The sequence below is a fragment of the Nerophis ophidion genome, linkage group LG11, assembly GCF_033978795.1.
Source record: "Nerophis ophidion isolate RoL-2023_Sa linkage group LG11, RoL_Noph_v1.0, whole genome shotgun sequence".
NCBI lineage: Eukaryota > Metazoa > Chordata > Actinopteri > Syngnathiformes > Syngnathidae > Nerophis > Nerophis ophidion.
Genome location: NC_084621.1, coordinates 22037831 through 22057681, shown reverse-complemented (window position 1 = coordinate 22057681; position 19851 = coordinate 22037831). Strand labels below are relative to the sequence as shown.

General features: G+C 35.3%; 1 protein-coding gene across 1 annotated transcript in view; it reads right to left on the bottom strand.

Annotated features, from left to right (window-relative positions):
• Position 1: 1 nt before the first annotated feature.
• The window catches only part of prdm1a (PR domain containing 1a, with ZNF domain), a 20697-nt gene continuing 847 nt past the window's right edge, over positions 2 to 19851 (bottom strand). The window contains exons 2-7 of the mRNA XM_061915381.1: positions 10083 to 10406; positions 7621 to 7740; positions 7146 to 7398; positions 2598 to 3601; positions 2385 to 2513; positions 2 to 2100 (exon numbers count right to left, since the gene is read on the bottom strand). Coding sequence (XP_061771365.1) covers positions 1588 to 2100; positions 2385 to 2513; positions 2598 to 3601; positions 7146 to 7398; positions 7621 to 7740; positions 10083 to 10406 — 2343 coding nt within the window. The 3' untranslated portion in view covers positions 2 to 1587. The remainder of the gene's footprint in view (positions 2101 to 2384; positions 2514 to 2597; positions 3602 to 7145; positions 7399 to 7620; positions 7741 to 10082; positions 10407 to 19851) is intronic.

The window sequence follows — 19851 nt, the reverse complement described above, 5'->3', positions numbered from 1 at the left end:
GTTTAGATGAAAGGCAGTGAACATTTAAAGTTATCATAATTTACACATTTGGACATTTTTTCACATAAATAAACTTTTGTAAACCAGAATGTAAACAGAGACAGTCGTTAAAGCTCGGCGAGACACAGTTCCGAAAGACGGAGAAAACAACAAAAAAGCTGCACACAGTGGAGGAGTAGTGGGCGGGGCCAGTGCATAGGGACGTGCTTGTGTGGGTGGGGCTACGGACCAACCAGCCAAAGTCTCCGCTCCTCCCGCCTGCCCCCGACGACTTCATCCCTTTCCTTTCACATTCTTCCCGTTCTCTTTCCGTTCCAGTGAAATTTGGTTTCTCGTGTCGAGTGGAGGTCGCTGGCCGGGGGGGACTTCTATCCATCCATCCATCCATCCATCCATCCACCCATCCATCCATCCATCTTCCTCCGCCTATCCAAGGTCGGGTCGCAGGGGCAGGAGCCTAAGCAGGGAAGCCCAGACTTTCCTCTCCCCAGCCACTTCGTCTGGCTCTTCCCAGGCCAGCCGGGAGACATAGTCTCCCCAACGTGTCCTGGGTCTTCCCCGTGGCCTCCTACTGGTCGGATGTGCCCTAAACACCTCCCTAGGGAGGCGTTCGGGTGGCATCCTGACCAGATGCCCGAACCACCTTATCTGGCTCCTCTCGCTGTGGAGGAGAAGCAGCTTTACTTTGAGCTCATCCCGGATGGCAGAGCTTCTCACCCGATCTCTTAGGAAGAGCCCCCACCACCCGGCGGAGGAAACTCATTTCGGCCGCTTGTACCCGTGATCTTGTCCTTTCGGTCATAACCCAAAGCTCATGACCATAGGTGAGGATGGAAACGTAGATCGACCGGTAAATTAAGAGCTTTGCCTTCCGGCTCAGCTCCTTCTTCACCACAACGGATCAATGCAGCGTCAGTATTACTGAAGACACCGCACCGATCCGCCTATCGATCTCACGATCCACTCTTCCCTCACTCGTGAACAAGACCCCAAGGTACTTGAACTCCTCCTCTTGGGGCAGGGTCTCCTCCCCAACCCGGAGATGGCACCCCACCCTTTTCCGGGCGAGAACCATGGACTCGGACTTGGAGGTGCTGATTCTCATCTCATAGCGGGGGGACTTTGGGATTCAAAATAAAAACGACAAAACGAGTTGTGCTACATGTTGACCAGCTGCACGCCGTCTGCTGCTCGGCGCTGTCTCCGCCTCGCCGAAGAGCAAATAAATAGAACCATCCATCGTCAGCCTTCCCTTCGCACACACACTGAGGTAACTGTTGTGAGACACAAACACACACACAAACACACACACCGCCCTTTGTTCCTTTCATTTAAATTAAGCAGGCGTGGGAAAAGGACACAGTCACACTTTGGGGAACGCCGGCGTGGAGACGGAGTTCCTCTCGAAGTTTTTGGAGCGTATGAGGCGAAGAGGAGAGGCAAAGACGTGGTCCCGCTAATAAATTAAGAGGCTACATTTGGACGGGAAGAAAACGCTCTGTGATTGTCAAAGTTCAGCCCTGAGTGGCAAGTCCCTGAAGGCCTCCTGACGGCCGCCAGCGCCCCAGGAAGTGGTTGTGTGTTCATTTACACGTGATCCTCGCTCTCCTGCTTGACGACGAGCGGCCGCATCTTGATGACCGACGCCACCTCGTAGGGAAGTTCGCCGCCCCTGAAGCGGGCCGCCTTCGGGCACTCGCCGTCTCGCCACAGCATCCCCAGGACCTGCTTCTCCAGCACGGCCTCCAGCTCTACGCCGCCGCGCAGCTGCTCCAGCTGCTCGGCGTGCTCGCTCATGTCGAAGCGCTCGATCTCCTCGTTGGCGCGCCGCACCTCATCCGGGGGGGTCCGGCACGGGGCGGGCGAGGCCGGGCAGTAGCCCTTGAGGTGGAGGCGCAGGCTGCACATGTGGATGTAGTGGCGGTGGCACTGCAGGCACTTGTGCGGCCGCTCGCGGGAGTGCAGGCGCTTGTGGAGCTTGAGGTGCACAAACTGGGTGAACTTGGCGGGGCAGAGCTTGCAGTGGTATGGCTTCTCGCCCGAGTGGAGGCGCAGGTGAGTCTTGAGGTTGCTGGTGCTGCTGAAGCGCTTGTGACACACCTGGCGGGAGAAAAAAAACAAATGTCGCGTCAGCTCCTCGTCTGAAGACTGCTGGCCGCAGCCGTGTGTATAGAGAGTATGGCCAACTTGGTTGTCAAGTTGGTACCAGACGCCATGTAGTCATGTGAGGGGCTTTTGACCGATCAGAAAGAGTACAGCCAGACCATCTCCTACAATATTGGTCAAAAGCCACTCATGTTTGGTACCAATTTTGAAACGTTCCTTCCCATACCCTCTCTGCCACTGCCTAGGATACGGCACCGCCGCCGCCACCCGAGCCTCACCTGGCACTCGTGCGGCTTCTCGCCCGTGTGGACCAGGTAGTGTTTCTGCAGGTGAGCCAGCTGCGTGAAGCCCTTGTTGCATGTCTGACACTTGAAGGGGCGCTCGCCGCTGTGGACTCGGAGGTGTACCTTCGGGACAGGAAGTGAGAACGTCACCAAGGTGAAAACTCCTCAGTCTCTCATGAGGTTTTGCAGCAGAAGCAGAAGCAGTACCTTGAGGTTTGACAGCTGTCCAAAAGTCTTGCTGCAGATGTTGCACTCGTACTTTATCTTTCCGTTGTGCTTCTTCAGCGGATACGGCAGCGCCTTGTAGCCCGCCGAGTTGACGCCCCGCTTCACTTTGCTCAGGTTCATCACTTCCTCGTCGGAAATGGGCTCACCCAGGAGGGCGGAGGTAGGCTTGGTGGGTGCCCGCTCACTGGGCGGCGCCGTGCCTGCAGTAGGAGATCCGTTGGAGGGAGTGTGCCCAGAAGGGTGGGGGTGCCCGCCATAAGTGTGGTGGGGGCCCGCCTTGTCCTTGAGAGAGGTGGCGGCCGAGAAGGCACTAGTGGGCCCTGGCAGGAGGAAGTCCCTGTGGGCCGGGATGGAAGATGGCTGGGTGGAGTCGGACATAAGAAAGCGCCTCCCAGCTGCGTCTGATGGGAGTAGGGGCATGTGTGGGGGAAGGAGGTTGCTGTAGAGGGGGTACATCCTGGGGTAGATGTTTCCTACGGTGGGGACGCCGCTGCCGGGCAAGGGATAGTGATGGGGCAGGATGTAGCGTGAGTAGGGCGCAGCTGGGGTATAGAAGGGTGACAGAGGGGCGGATGGCGGTGAGTAGCTGGGGTAGGGACCCAATCCAGGGAAAAACGAAGCTTGAGCAGGAGTGGACGGGCTCCCTCGGGGGCTGCTCTCGGGGCTGCTCCTCGCTGATGGGCTAGGCGTGGCCGACGACTGGTTGCCAGGGGATCGGGGAAACGCTTTGAGAAAGTCCTCGCTGACGTGGCCCCTTAGAGGTGGGTACAGGGCACGGGGGTAGAGAGGGCGGTCGGGGCTGTAGGCGCAGCGCGGCCGGGCGGAAGACTCGCTGTTGCTGCCGCGCAGGATGGACTGGACGCTGTGCTCCTTCTTAGGGGCCTTGGGGGTGGCGGCGGCTGCGGCGGGCGGGAAGGGTCCCGACGCCTGGGCCGCGCGATCGCCAGCACTCGCCTGCTGCTTGACCTCCAGCAGTGACTGCTCTGTAAGGACAGGGGTTCAAAGGGTTAGCACGTCGGAAACTAAAAGTGGAAGTTTGGAGATAAAAGTGCATTAGTGAGCCTGATGCGCAACCGGAGTGACACCTTGACGGACGACAGCGGTGGGAGGTCGGTGACACACACACCCGCTCTCACACACCCACACACACTCTCCACAGGCGTGATGAAAGAGAGGATTAACATGGCAAAGTCTAAAAGCTAGGACATGTCAGCTCGCGTGGTCGTTAAATGGCCGTCGTCTATTATCCGTAAACCTTTTACGGCCCCGCCCACTTTCATCCAGGACAGAATGTGTGTGTGTGTGTGTGTGTGTGATGTGGGACGTGGGACGCGGGTGCCCGGGGGCTGCGCGGGGGAGGGTCACATCAGAGGGCCTTGAGTGTGGAGTAAGGCGGCGGTGAGTAAACACCGGGCTTATCAGCCGACCTTCCTCCTCCCGTCTTCCCTCGTCCGCTAAACAAACAGCGCCGCCATCTTGGAGATATTCATCTGTCAGCATCGCCCCCCAGCCAGGAAGTTCAAGTAGTCAAAGGAAGGGGGGGAAGAAGGGGGGTGAGACCACGACTCCCTCCACCACTTCATTCAGGTCTTTTAACGGATAAACACACGCGCACACACACGGCTGCAAAGTGTGTTCAATTGGTAACACTATTAAAATGCTAACACTACTAAGATGTTAACACTACTCAGGGGCTAATTCTACTAAGATGCTAACACGACTAAGATGCTAAAACTACTAAGAGGCTAACACTACTAATATGCTAACACTACTAAGATGCTAACACTACTAAGGGGCTAATTCTACTAAGATGCTAACATGACTAAGATGCTAAAACTACTAAGAGGCTAACACTACTAATATGCTAACACTACTAAGAGGCTAACACTACTAAGATGCTAATTCTACTAAGAGGCTAACCCTACTAAGATGCTAACACTACTAAGAGGCTAATTCTACTAAGAGGCTAACACTACTAAGAGGCTAACACTACTAAGATGCTAACACTACTAAGATGCTAATTCTACTACGAGGTTAACACTACTAAGAAGCTAACACTACTAAGAGGCTAACACTACTAAGAGGGTAAAACTACGAAGAGGCTAACACTACTAAGATGATAACACTACTAAGAGGCTAACACTACTAAGATGCTAATTCTACTAAGATGCTAACACTACTAAGAGGCTAACACTACTAAGATGCTAACACTACTCAGAGGCTAATTCTACTAAGATGCTAACACTACTAAGAAGGTAACACTACCAAGAGGCTAACACTACTAAGATGCTAAAACTACTGAAAGGCTAACACTACTAAGATGCTAACACTACTAAGAAGCTAACACTACTAAGATGCTAACACTACTAAGAAGCTAACACTACTAAGAGGCTAACAATACTATCATGCTAACACTACTCAGAGGCTAATTCTACTAAGATGCTAACACTACTAAGATGCTAACACTACTAAGAGGCTAACACTACTAAGATGCTAATTCTACTAAAATGCTAACACTACTAAGATGCTAATTCTACTAAGAGGCTAACCCTTCTAAGATGCTAACACTACTAAGAGGCTAACACTACTAAGATGCTAATTCTACTAAGAGGCTAACACTACTAAGAGGCTAACACTACTAAGATGCTAACACTACTAAGAGGCTAACACTACTAAGAGGCTGACACTACTCAGAGGGTAATTCTACTAAGATGCTAACACTACTAAGATGCTAACACTACTAAGAGGCTAACACTACTAAGATGCTAACACTACTCAGAGGCTAATTCTACTAAGATGCTAACACTACTAAGAGGCTAACACTACTAAGAGGCTAATTCTACTAAGAGGCTAACACTACTAAGATGCTAATACAAACCCTGTTTCCATATGAGTTGGGAAATTGTGTTAGATGTAAATATAAACAGAATATAATGATTTGCAAATCCTTTTCAACCCATATTCAGTTGAATATGCCACAAAGGCAAGATATTTGATGTTCAAACTTATAAACTTTATTTTTTTTGCAAATAATAATTAACTTAGAATTTCATGGCTGCAACATGTGCCAAAGTAGTTACATCACCTTTTCTTTTAACAACACTCAATAAACGTTTTGGGAACTGAGGAAACTATTTGTTGAAGCTTTGAAAGTGGAATTCTTTCCCATTCTTGCTTGATGTATAGCTTAAGTTGTTCAATAGTCTTGTTGTCGTATTTTACTCTTCATAATGCGCCACACATTTTCGATGGGAGACATGTCTGGACTGCAGGCGGACCAGCAAAGTACCCGCACTCTTTTACTTCGAAGCCAGGCTGTTGTAACACGGGGCTTGGCATTGTTTTGCTGAAATAAGCAGGAGCGTCCATGATAACGTTGCTTGGATGACAACATATGTTGCTCCAAAACCTGTATGGACCATTCAGCATTAATGGTGCCTTCACAGATGTGTAAGTTACCCATGCCTTGGGCACTAATGCACCCCCGTACCATCTCAGATGCTGGTTTTTGAACTTTGCGCCTATAACAATCCGGATGGTTCTTTTCCTCTTTGTTCCGGAGGACACCACGTCCACAGTGTCAAAATATAATTTGAAATGTGGGCGCGTCAGACCACAGAACACTTTTCCACTTTGCATCAGTCCATCTTAGATGAGCTGGGGCCCAGCGAAGCCGGCGGCGTTCCTGGGTGTTGTTGATAAATGGCTTCGCTTTGCATAGTCGAGTTTTAACTTGCACTTACAGATGTAGCGACCGACTGTAGTTACTGACAGTGGTTTTAGGAAGTGTTCCTGAGCCCATGTGGTGATATCCTTTACACACTGATGTCGGTTTTTGATGCAGTACCGCCTGAAGGCTCATAGGTCCGTAATATCATCGCTTACGTGCAGTGATTTCTCTAGATTCTCTGAACCTTTTGATGATATTAGGGACCGCAGATGGTAAAATCCCTAACTTCCTTGCAATAGCTCGTTGAGAAATGTTCTAAAACTGTTCGACAATTTGTTGACAAAGTGGTGACCCTCACCCCACCTTTGTTTGTGAATTACTCAGCATTTCATGGAAGCTGCTTTTATACCCAATCATGGCACCCAACTGTTCCCAATTAGCCTGCACACCGGTGGGATGTTCTATATAAGTGTTTGATGAGCATTCCTCAACTTTATCAGTATTTATTGCTACCTTTCCTAACTTCCTTGTCACCTGTTGCTGGCATCAAATTCTAAAGTTAATGATTATTTGCAAAAAAATATGTTGTCTTTGTAGCATATTCAACTGAATATGGGTTGAAAATGATTTGCAAATCGTTGTATTCTGTTTATATTTACATCTAACACAATTTCCCAACTCATATGGAAACGGGGTTTGTACTTTTCAATATGCGGCCCTTGTGGAATCCTGCATTAAGGAGTGGGACTATCCAGCACTAGCAACCACCAGGTAGCATCATAATACTGCATCATCTCTATCCCTTTCGCCCGTGACTCCGCCTCCATGAGAAGAAGCAGCCAATCGGGAAGACTTACTGAGTCTCTGCATCATCAGCTCCCCGGAGGGCGGGTAGTGCAGGCGGCGGGCGAAGTCGTGGCAGTACCACACCAGCAGCTCGGCGCCGGCGGGGATGGCGCCCACGGTGTAGAAGTAGACCTCCATGCCGTTCTGACACGCCGCCAGGTTCTGCTCGCCCGCCGAGTGGGCGGGGTTAACGTAGCGCATCCAATTGGAGCGCGTCTCGTTCAGGCCGTCCACGAAGTGGCGGAAGTCGCCGTCCGCGTAGATCTGGCGAGAGGAAGGCGCTCCTTTTAACACACAAACACACACTTCCTGCCACACACAGACCGGGTCGGTCCTCGTTGTGGACTTACAGGAACCCCCAAAAACCCCCCACCCGCCCACTCGCCCTCCCCCCAGCCCGCTTACACGCAGAAACGGCAAAGCCTGCTTCCTTCCTGCCACAGCGGCGGTGATCTCACAGTTCCCCGAGGAAGCGAGCGCACTCACCCGCCAGAAGTACTTGCGGTTGGCGTCTTTGGGGACGCTGTCGGCCGTGTAGATCTCACCCACCAGGGGGCCGAAGCGCGTCCCTTTGGGGATGTACTCTCTGCTGCACACACCCACCACCTGTACACACACGCACACACACACACTTAGACGTAATCACATTACATACACATTTGAAATATATATATATATTTTTTTAATATAAATATATATATATATATATAAATATGGAAAAAAAATCTCCTGATGATTGAGGGAACCCCTCATGAAACAGTTCTGTAGAGATGAAGTAGTCTTGGGATTTTTCCCACACCTACACATATATATATATATATATATATATATATATACAGTATGTATGTATGTATTTAAATATGCATATTTATGCAAAAATGGGTATGTATATGTAAATATGTATATATATATATATATGCATGTATATGTAAATATGTATGTATATACAGTATGCATATATGTAAATATGTACATAGTGTATGTATATATGTAAATATATATATATGTACAGTATGTGTATCTGTATGTAAATATGTACACACAGTATGTATACATGTAAATATATGTGTATACAGTATGTATATATATATATATATATATGTAAATATATATGTGTATATATACATTTTACATATATCTTTATGTACATATCTGAATATGTATATACAGTATGTATGTATGTACGTATGTATATATGTATTTACAGCATGTATGTATGTATACATGTATATATGTACGTACAGTATGTATATTTCTATGTAAATATGTATATATGTATATACAGCATGCAAATATGTATGTACATTGGTAAATATGTATACACAGTATGTATATATGTAATTATGTAAGTCTATATGTATATACAGTATGTATATATATATACATATACATATATATATATTCATGTATTTATGTTCACATGTATATATTTAGTATGTATATTTTTATGTATATATGTATATACAGTATGTATATCCATGTATATATATATATATATATATATGTGTATATATATATGTATATATATATATATATGCATGTATTTATGTTCACATGTATATATTTAGTATGTATATTTTTATATTTTTATGTAAATATGTATATACAGTATGTATATATGTATGTATGTATACTTAGTATGTATATTTTTTTATGTAAATATGTATATATGTATATACTGTATGTATATATGTATGTATGTATGTATGTATATTTAGTATGTATATTTTTATGTAAATATGTATATACAGTATGTATATATGTATGTACGAATGTCAATATGTATGTATATATATAATTACTGTATGTATGTATGTAAATATATACATCTATGTATGTATGTATGTATATATATATATATATATATATATATATATATATATATACATACACATATATGTGTGTGTGTATGTATATATGTATATACAGTGTGTATATATGTAAATATGTATACACAAACAGAATGTGTATATGTATGTATATTTTTTAATTATCTATATATATAAATTATATATACATATATAAATACATTAGTTTGTATTTCGTATTTTTATTCTTATAAGAAAAGTAAAGAAAAAAGTAGTATTTTTTTACATGGATTTTTTAAAATTATGACTTCTTAAAAATGAAAAAAACATTTTAAATATTTGTTGTTGTTTTTTTATTGATTTTTCTAATGTATGAATGATTAAAAAAACAAATTTTAAAAATACTAAAAGAAGTTGTATTTATTTCTTTAAAACGTATATTCCTATAAGAAAGGTAAAATAATTTTTTTACAAAGATTTTTTATTTTTATTTATGAATGATTAAAAATGTTTAAAAATATCCAAATAATTTGTATTTAAACATTTTTTAAATTGATTAAAAAAATTCTGAATAGAAAAAAACACGTATATATTTGTTTTTAATCGATTTTTGGAAACGATTAATCATTTTAGAACCGAAACTTATAAAAACTTGCGTGAAAAGTGCTAAAAAATATATACATAATTATAAAAAATGTACACGTGGATGTTTGTCACGTTTACAAATGTTGGCTTGGAAACGCTATCAACTTTTTTACGTGATGTTTTATGACATCAACATTTCATAGCTATTTGGCATAGCAGTTACCATAGCAACACAAACCAAGCCACGCCCCCGGGTTACATCATCTTTTGCTTTGTTTCGTTTTTAAAAAATCCTTCACTCTGCCTTTTCGCTCCTTCCTCCTATTTCCTGTCGATAAGAGCTGATGAACCAATCAGTCGGATCATGCGCCATCCTTTTTCGGCCTTTGACCTTTGACCTTTTCGGGGGGGAAAGAAGTCACGAGACTCGGGAATACAGGAAGTGTTGGCTTGTTCGAGTCACGTGACTCAATGGGGATGTTGCATGGCGCCCCCTGGCAACAGGAAGTGGTACTGGTGTGTGTGTGTGTGTGTGTGTGTGTGCACGTGTCTGACCTCCTTGCCGTCTGCCGTGTGTTTGAAACCCAGGTTCCGGGGCAGCGAGGCCTCAGCCCTGGTGATGTTGGCGGCGAACTCGGCCTCGGGCCCCGCCTCCCACGTGGTGTCCTTGACGATGTACGTGCACTTTTCCTCAAACTCCGCCTCCGTCCAGCGAGACATGTCCGCCTCGTCGGCGTCCATGTCCACTTCGGAGTCGCCGGCCGTCTCGGCGCCGTCCGAGCCAGCGGCGGCGGCCGTCTTGGCGGCGCGGTGGGCGTCGTCCTGCTCCACGGCGTGCGCCCCCTCACTGGTCAACATGGCCGAGCTTTGAGAGGTCGCCTGGCAGACGAGGAGGGGGAAACTTTGGTGAGTCGAGGAAAAGATGGCGAGGGGAATATGCGCTTTAAGGGAAAGTTTGGGGGCGGGGGAAGAAAAAAAAAGTCATGGAACGCGGCCGCAGGAGCTAAGATAAGATAAGAGGAGACGTGGGCGGAGCCTGATAAGGCGTGAAAAGAGGAAACAAAGAGGGGGGGATGATAAAATCAACACTGATGGAGAGGAAGAGCGTGATTATCTCACACGCACACACACACACACACACACACACACACACACACACACACACACACACACACACACACTAAAGAGGCAGGAAGCTCTGAGGGAAACAATAAGACAGGAAAAAATATGATAACATCGAACTAATCATGATTTTTACTTAGTCATGTATTTTTTTTTTAATTATCACTAAATACAATTAAAAAAAAAATATATTTTATAAAAGTATAAAACCATCACTAAATATAATTTTTAAACGATATAATGTTATTGTAAAAGTATAAAACCATTGAACACAATTATAAATGATTATTTAAATGTTTTTTATATTATATCATCATTTTCTGAATTATATCATTTTATAAAATGTTATTGTGATTTTTGTAAATATTCTATAAAATTATAAATAAATATTTTATCTAGTAAATCAAATTTTTTACATCTGTGTGAGGATTTCATCGATTGATAAAATAACTCAATACGAATAAAACATTTTTTTTCAAATTAACTTCACAATTTAGTCAAATTATATAATGATTTTATAAATTATAGTTTGTTGTTTTTTTTAAGTATGTATTATAGTATGAAATTATATGAGCAATTTATAAAATATTACCATTTTTTTTACGATATAGTGACTTCATAAGATAACATCATGTATTACAATTAAAACTAACTAAAAATAATGGGTCATAAATTTGTTAAATTATTTTATACATTATATTATAATTTTTTAAAAATCATATTGTGATTTTTGTCAAATCCAAAATTCTTCTATAAAATTATATAAATCTTTTATAAAATAAAACAAATGTTTTACAACCGTATGAGGATTTCATAGATTGATAAAATAATGCAATACAATTATAAATAGTTTTTTAAATTTACTTGACAATTTTGTCAAATTATTTAATGAGTTTATAAATTATAGTATTATTTTATAAAAATAAAAAAATGTATTGTAATTTTGAAAATGATGTATTGTGTGAAATCATATGAGCAATTTATAAAATAATACACATTTTTACAAATTACAATGATATACAATTTTAAAAGATGCGTCACAAATTTGTCAAATGATTCAATTTTGCAAAATCCCGAATTATTCTATAAAATTATATAAATATTTTATGAAATAAATCTAGTTTTTTTACAATTGTACAAGGATTTCATAGGTTGATTTAGTAATTCAATACAATTATAAATAGATTTCAAAATTTACTTTACAATTTTGTCAAATGGTATAAATATTTTATAAATCATAGTATTATTTTATAAAAAACAGTATTGTAATTTAAAAAATTATGAATTATTGTATGAAATTATATGAGCAATTTATAAAATAATAAACATGCTTACAATATAATGAATTTATAAAATGATAACATCATGTATTACAATTATAACTATTTTAAAAATTGCGTCATAAGTTTGTCAATTGATATAAATTTATAAATTATAATATCATTTTATAAAATTATATTGTAATTTTGTAAGATCCAACATATATCGATAAAATTATATAAACATTTCATCAAATTAATCACATTCGTTACAATGATATAATGATTTCATAGAATGATAAAACTATAAAATTATATGACCAATTCATAAAATAAATCACATTTTTTAACTATATAATGACTTCATAAAATGATAACATAAAGTATTACAATTATAACTAATTTTAAAATGATATAATTTTTAATATCATTATATAGAATATTGTAATTTTATGAAGTCATTAATGATTTTACTAAATTGTATGACCATTCTATAAAATAAATCATATTTTACATAGACAAAATTATTTCATAAAAGGATAAAATATTGAACACAGTTATAAATAATAAAATAAAAATACTTATATAGTTTTGTCAAATATTATCATACTTTTATGAATTATGATATAATTTTATAAAATTACATTGTAATTTTGTAAAGTCATAAATTATTTTATAAACCTATACAACCATTTTATAAAACAAATTATATTCTTTACAGCGACACGACTTCATAAAATGATAAAATATTTAATTCAATTATAAATAAATAAATAAAAATACTTTTATATATAATATTATTTTATTAAATTATATTGTCACTTTGTAAAATCCAAAATATTCTCAGAAATAATATAATCATTTTATAAAATATATTTTACAGCGATATGACATCATAAAATGATCACATATTTAATCAAACTATAAATAAATAAATAAAAATACTTCATAACGTTGTCAAATTAAATAATACATTTATATATAATATTATTCTATAAAATTATGTTGTCACTTTGTAAAATTACAAATATTTTATAAAACAATATAATCATTTTATTTTTTTATTACATAAATGTGACTTCATAAAATTATAAAATATTTAATTTGGCTATGAATAATTAAAAAAATACTTCATAATGTTGTCAAAATAAATAATAATTGTATACTTAATATTATTTAATAACATTATATTTTCACTTTGTAAAAATGCAAATATTTTAGAAAAAAATATAATCTTTTTTAATATTAGCAATACAGCAATGTGACTTCATAAAATTATAAAATATTTAATTCGACTATAAATAATAATAAAAAAATACTTCATAGTGTCAAAATAAATAATAATTTTATGCATATTATTTTATAACATTAAAATTGCAAATATTTTAGAAAATAATATAATCATTTTATAAAAATGTTTTCACAGCAATGTGACTTCATAAAATTATAAAATATTTAATTCGACTATAAACATATTTTTTTAAATACATCATAATTTTGTCAAATTAAATAATAATATTATTTTATAAGATTATATAGTCACTTTGTAAAATTGCAAATATTTTATAAGATAATATAATCATTTTATAAAAATGTTTTCACAGCAATGTGACTTCAGAAAATTATAAAATATTTAATTCGACTATAATTAATCAAAAAAATATTTCATAATGTTGTCAAAAATAAATAATAATTGTATACATGATATTATTTTATAACATGATAGTCACTTTGTAAAATTGTAAATATTTTACAAAATAATATAATAATTTTATAAAAATGTTTTCACAGCAATGTGACTTCATAAAATTATGAAATATTCAATTTGACTATAAAAAAGACTTCATAATGTTGTCAAAATAAATAATAATTTTATACATAATGTTATTTCATAATATTATATGGTCATTTTGTAAAATTGCAAATATTTTAGAAAATAATATAATACATTTATAAAAATGTTTTTACAGAATGTGACTTCATAAAATGATAAAATATTCAATTCAATTATAAATACTAAAAAAAATAATAATTCATAATTTTTTAAAATTAAAAAATAATTGTATACATAATATTATTTTATAACAATATATAGTCACTTTGTAAAATTGCAAATATTTAAAAAAATAATATAATAATTTTATAATTTTTTACAGCAATGCAACTTCATAAAATGATGAAATATTTAATTCAATTATAAATAGTAAAAAAATAATAATTCGTATTGTTTTAAAATTAAAAAATAATTGTATACACAATATTATTTTATAACAATATATAGTCACTTTATAAAATTGCAAATATTTGAGAAAATAATATAATAATTTTATACAATAAAAACTTTTTCTTTCTTTCTTTTTTTTTCAAAACAATTATTACATATTTGGTCAAACTTAAAAATTATGTAAAAAAAATTGTGAATCACATCCTTTTTTTTACAATTATGAATAATTTTATAAAATGATTCACTAACTGTGAAAAAATAAGTTTGATTGTTATCATTGATAAATTAGGGATATCAAAGTGTGTGTGTGTGTGTGTTTGAGAGAGAGAAAGAGAGAGAGAGAGAGAGAGAGAGAGAGAGAGAGAGAGAGAGAGAGAGAGAGAGAGACACGGAGGAAGGAAACAGTTCCTGTGAGGGAATGAAACTAAATTTGGAAGCAGAGGAACCAAAACATTGAACCATCCTGGTGACCAGGAGGAGGAGGAGGAAGGGAGCGCCAAAACGTTTCCATTTGGGGGGTCTCAGCAGCAAAGACAACACTATCCCACCCAAGACACACACACACACACACACACACACACACACACACACACACACACACACACACACACACACACACACACACACACACACACACACACACACACAGCAATAAACAACCTTTTTGACCCGAGTGATGGCTTATTATTAAATGCAATTCGACTTGTTCTCTTTGAAGTTTTGCGTCCATCAGCTTCAACAGTTAAATGTTTTCTTTGCCAATAAAGTCAAGCTGCAGCCTGCAGACTCAAAGTGAAAGTACGAGCTGCCAAGTTCCACGAGCATAAAAACACCACCACCATATCTTAAACACATTGAACACTTCAATATCAGATGCTTTAAAATTACTTTTAAGGAGGAATGAAGCCAAAATTGTCTTTGCTGGGACATTTTAGGGGAATTCTAACCTAATATGAAATTGTTTTGCGTGACAGAACATAGTTGAAAACAATGACATCATCAAAGAAAATGAAACACTGCCTGGCATCAGACTGGAGTTCATAGAATCACCGATTATTAAAACCACTTTAAGTGTTTAGTCATCACCAAATACACTACATTTAAATCCAATAAGAGTCACAAAAAAAAAAAGTGAAATAATCACTAATAAATCATTAGACAAGTTAAATAAAAAGATGCCATGACAAAGTGTTTAAAATATGTGAAATAATCACCAATTAATTATTGGGAAAAATAAATAAAAATCTCCCATGATAAAATGTTTAAAATATGTTAAATAATCAGTAATAAATCCTGATATATTTAAATAAGAAGCTGCTATGATAAAGTGTTTAAAATATGTTAAATAACACTAATAAATCATTTTACAAATTAAATAAAAAGCTGCCATGGTAGTGTTTAAAATATGTTAAATAATCACTAATAAATCATGAAATATTTAAATAAGAAGCTGCTATGATAGTGTTTAAAATATGTTAAATAATCACAAATAAATCATTAGACAAATTAAATAAAAGGCTGTCATGATAAAGTGTTTAAATATGTTAAATAATCACAAATAAATAATTATAAAAATTAAATAAAAAGCTACCATAGTGTTTAAAAATGTAAAATAATCAATAATAATTCATGAGATAAATTAAATAAAAATCTGGCATGAAAAAGTGTTTAAAATATGTGAAATAATCACAAATAAATCATTAGACAAATAAATAAAAATCTGCCATGATAAAATGTTTAAAATATGTTAAATAATCAGTAATAAATCCTGCTATATTTAAATAAGAAGCTGCTATGATAAAGTGTTTAAAATATGTTAAATAATCACTAATAAATCATTTGACAAACTAAATAAAAAGCTGTCATGATAGTGTTTAAAATATGTTAAATAATCACTAATAAATCATGAAATATTTAAATAAGAAGCTGCTATGATAAAGTGTTTAATATATGTTAAATAATCACAAATAAATCATTAGACAAATTAAATAAAAAGCTGCCACGATGAAGTGTTTAAAATATACTAAATAATCACAAATAAATCATAATACACTTTAAATAAAAAGCTGCCATGATAAAGTGTTTAAAATATGTGAAATAATCCCTAATTAATCATTAAAAAATACATAAAAATTTGCCATGATAAAGTGTTTAAAATATGTCAAATAATCAGTAATAAATCATGATATATTCAAATAAGAAGCTGCTAAGATAAATTGTTTAAAATATGTTAAATAATCACTAATAAATATGTATCATGTTAGACCCGCTCGACATCCATTGCTTTCGGTCCCCTAGAGAGGGGGGGTTGCCCACATCTGAGGTCCTCTCCAAGGTTTCTCATAGTCAGCATTGTCACTGGCGTCCCACTGGATGTGAATTCTCTCTGCCCACTGGGTGTGAGTTTTCCTTGCCCTTTTGTGGGTTCTTCCGAGGATGTTGTAGTCGTAATGATTTGTGCAGTCCTTTGAGACATTTGTGATTTGGGGCTATATAAATAAACATTGATTGATTGATTGAAATCATTACACAAATTGAATAAAAATCTGCCATGATAGTGATTAAATTATGTTAAATAATCACTAATAAATCATGAAATATTTAAATAAGAAGCTGCTATGATAAAGTGTTTAATATATGTTAAATAATCACTAATAAATTAATACACAAATTAAATAAAAAGCTTCCATGATAAAGTGTTTAAAATATGTTGAATAATCACAAAAAAATCATTAGAGAAATTAAATAAAAAGCTGTCATGATAAAGTATTTAAAATATGTGAAAGAATCATTAATAAATCATTAAATAAATTAAATAAAAAGATGCCATGATAAAGTGTTAAAAATATGTGAAATAATCACTAATATCATTAAATAAATTAAATAAATAAAAAGCTGCAATGATAAAGTGTTTAAAATATGTGAAATAATCACTAATAAATCATTAGACAAATAATAAAAATCTGCCATGATAAAGTGTTGAAAATATGTTGAATATTCACTAATAAATCATTAAACAATTTAATTAAAAAGCTGCCATGAAAAAGTGTTTAAAATATGTGAAATTATCACAAATAAATCATTAGACAAATTAAATTAAAATCTGCCATGATAAAGTGTTTAGAATATGTGAAATAATCACAAATAAATCATTAGACAAATAAAAAAAAAGCTGCTATGATAGTGTTTAAAATATGTTAAATAATCACTAATAAATCATGAAATATTTAAATAAAAGCTGCCATGATAAAGTGTTTAAAATATGTTGAATAATCACGAATAAATCATTGAACAATTTAATTAAAAAGCTGCCATGACATTTTTTTTAAAATATGTGAAATAATCAGTAATAAATCATGATATATTGAATAAAAAAATGCTATTATAATATGTTTAAAACATGTTAAATTATCAGTATTAAATGATGATATATTAAAAAAAATGTTTGCCATTATAAAGCCTTTAAACATGTTAAATTTTTAGTAATAAATGGTTACATATTTTAATACATATATGCCATTATAAAGTCTTAAAACATGTTAAATTATTAGTAATAAATTGTTATATATTTGTATAAAAATATGCCATTATAAAGTCTTTACACATGTTAAATTATCAGTAATAAATGATAATATATTTTAACAAAAATAGGCCATTATAAAGTCTTTAAACATGTTAAATTATTAGTAATAAATGATGATACATTCAAATAAAAATCTGCCATTATAAAGTCTTAAAACATGTTAAATCATTAGCAATAAATTATGATTTATTTTAATAAAAATATGCCATTATAAAGTCTTTACACATGTTAAATTATCAGTAATAAATGATGATATATTTAAATGAAAATCTGCCATTATAAAGTATTTAAACAAGTTAAATAATCAGTAATAGATAGTGATGTATTTAAATAAAACAGCTACAATAACGTGTTTAAAAACATGTTGAACAATCCGTAAAAAATGATGATACATCAAATAAAAACGTGTTTAAAAGATGTTGAATAATTAGTAGCAGATCTGTTGACACAGCATAGTTTATTGTGTATAAGAAGTACTTTAAAACATGTAAAACTGTCAGTAATTCCTTATTTAAATATCTAAATAAAAGGTTGCAATGGTAACGTGTTTTAAAGCGTGTGAAATCATTAGTATTAGTAATTAATATATGGAGACACTTAATAAAAAGTTGTAATTGTTAAGTGCTTTAAAACACGATAAATTACTTGTAATACAGCAAAAAAGCAGCTGTATTGAAAACATGTTAAATCATAATTAATACATATAAGGTCAGTATATTTTTTTAATATGAAGCTGTATTTAAAAAGTACTTTAACGCATTTTAGATTAGTAGTTAAAAATCAATAATTTATTTCAACAAAAGGCTGTAACGTTAAAAAGTTATTTTGAACATTTTTTTTATCATTTATAAATACACATATAAGGACAGTAGATTTTTTTTTACAAATCTGCACTTAAAAGGTACTTTAAAACTATTAGATTATTTTTAATACATCAATAATGTATTAAAATAAAAACGTTCATTTTAAAGTGTTTTAAAACATCCATCCATCCATCCATTTTCTACCGCTTATTCCCTTTCGGGGTCGCGGGGGGCGCTGGCGCCTATCTCAGCTACAATCGGGCGGAAGGCAGGGTACACCCTGGACAAGTCGCCACCTCATCGCAGGGCCAACACAGATAGACAGACAACATTCACACTCACATTCACACACTAGGGCCAATTTAGTGTTGCCAATCAACCTATCCCCAGGTGCATGTCTTTGGAAGTGGGAGGAAGCCGGAGTACCCGGAGGGAACCCACGCATTCACGGGGAGAACATGCAAACTCCACACAGAAAGATCCCGAGCCTGGATTTGAACCCATGACTGCAGGAACTTCGTATTGTGAGGCAGACGCACTAACCCCTCTGCCAACATGTTAAATCATTATCAATACATCTATAAAGGCAGTATACTGTAATTTGAATAAAAAGCTGCATTTAAAAAGTGTTTTAAAACATGTTAAATTATTAGTAATACATCATTAAACATTCAAATAAAAGTTAAAGTGTTAAAACATGTTTAATCATTATTAATACATATATAAAGACATTATATTTTTAATAAAAAGCTGCATTTAAAAAGTGTTTTCAATCAATCATTTATTTAGATGAAAAGCTGTCATTTCAAAGGGTTTTAAAACATATTAAACCATTATTAACACATCTATAAGGACAGTAAAATTTCAATAAAAAGCTGCATTTTAAAAAGTGTTTTCAATCAAAAATTTGTTTTGATGAAAAGCTGTCCTTTTAAAGAGTTTTAAAACGTGTTCAACCATTAAAAACACTTCAATAAGGAGAGTATGATTTCAATAAAAAGCTGCATTTAAAAGGAGTTTTAAAGCATATTAACACATCTATAAGGACAGTATAATTTCAAGAAAAAGCTGCATTTAAAACAAGTTTTAAAGCATATTAAACCATTATTAACACATCTATAAGGACAGTATAAAATAAATAAAAATCTGCTTTTAAAAAGAGTTTTCAAACATTAAACCATCATTAACACATCTACAAGAACAATATAACATTTTAATAAAAACTGCATTTAAAAATACTTTTAAAGCATATTAAACCATCATTAACACATCTTTAAGGACAGTATAACATTTCAAGAACAAAACTGCATTCAAAAATAGTTTTAAAGCATAT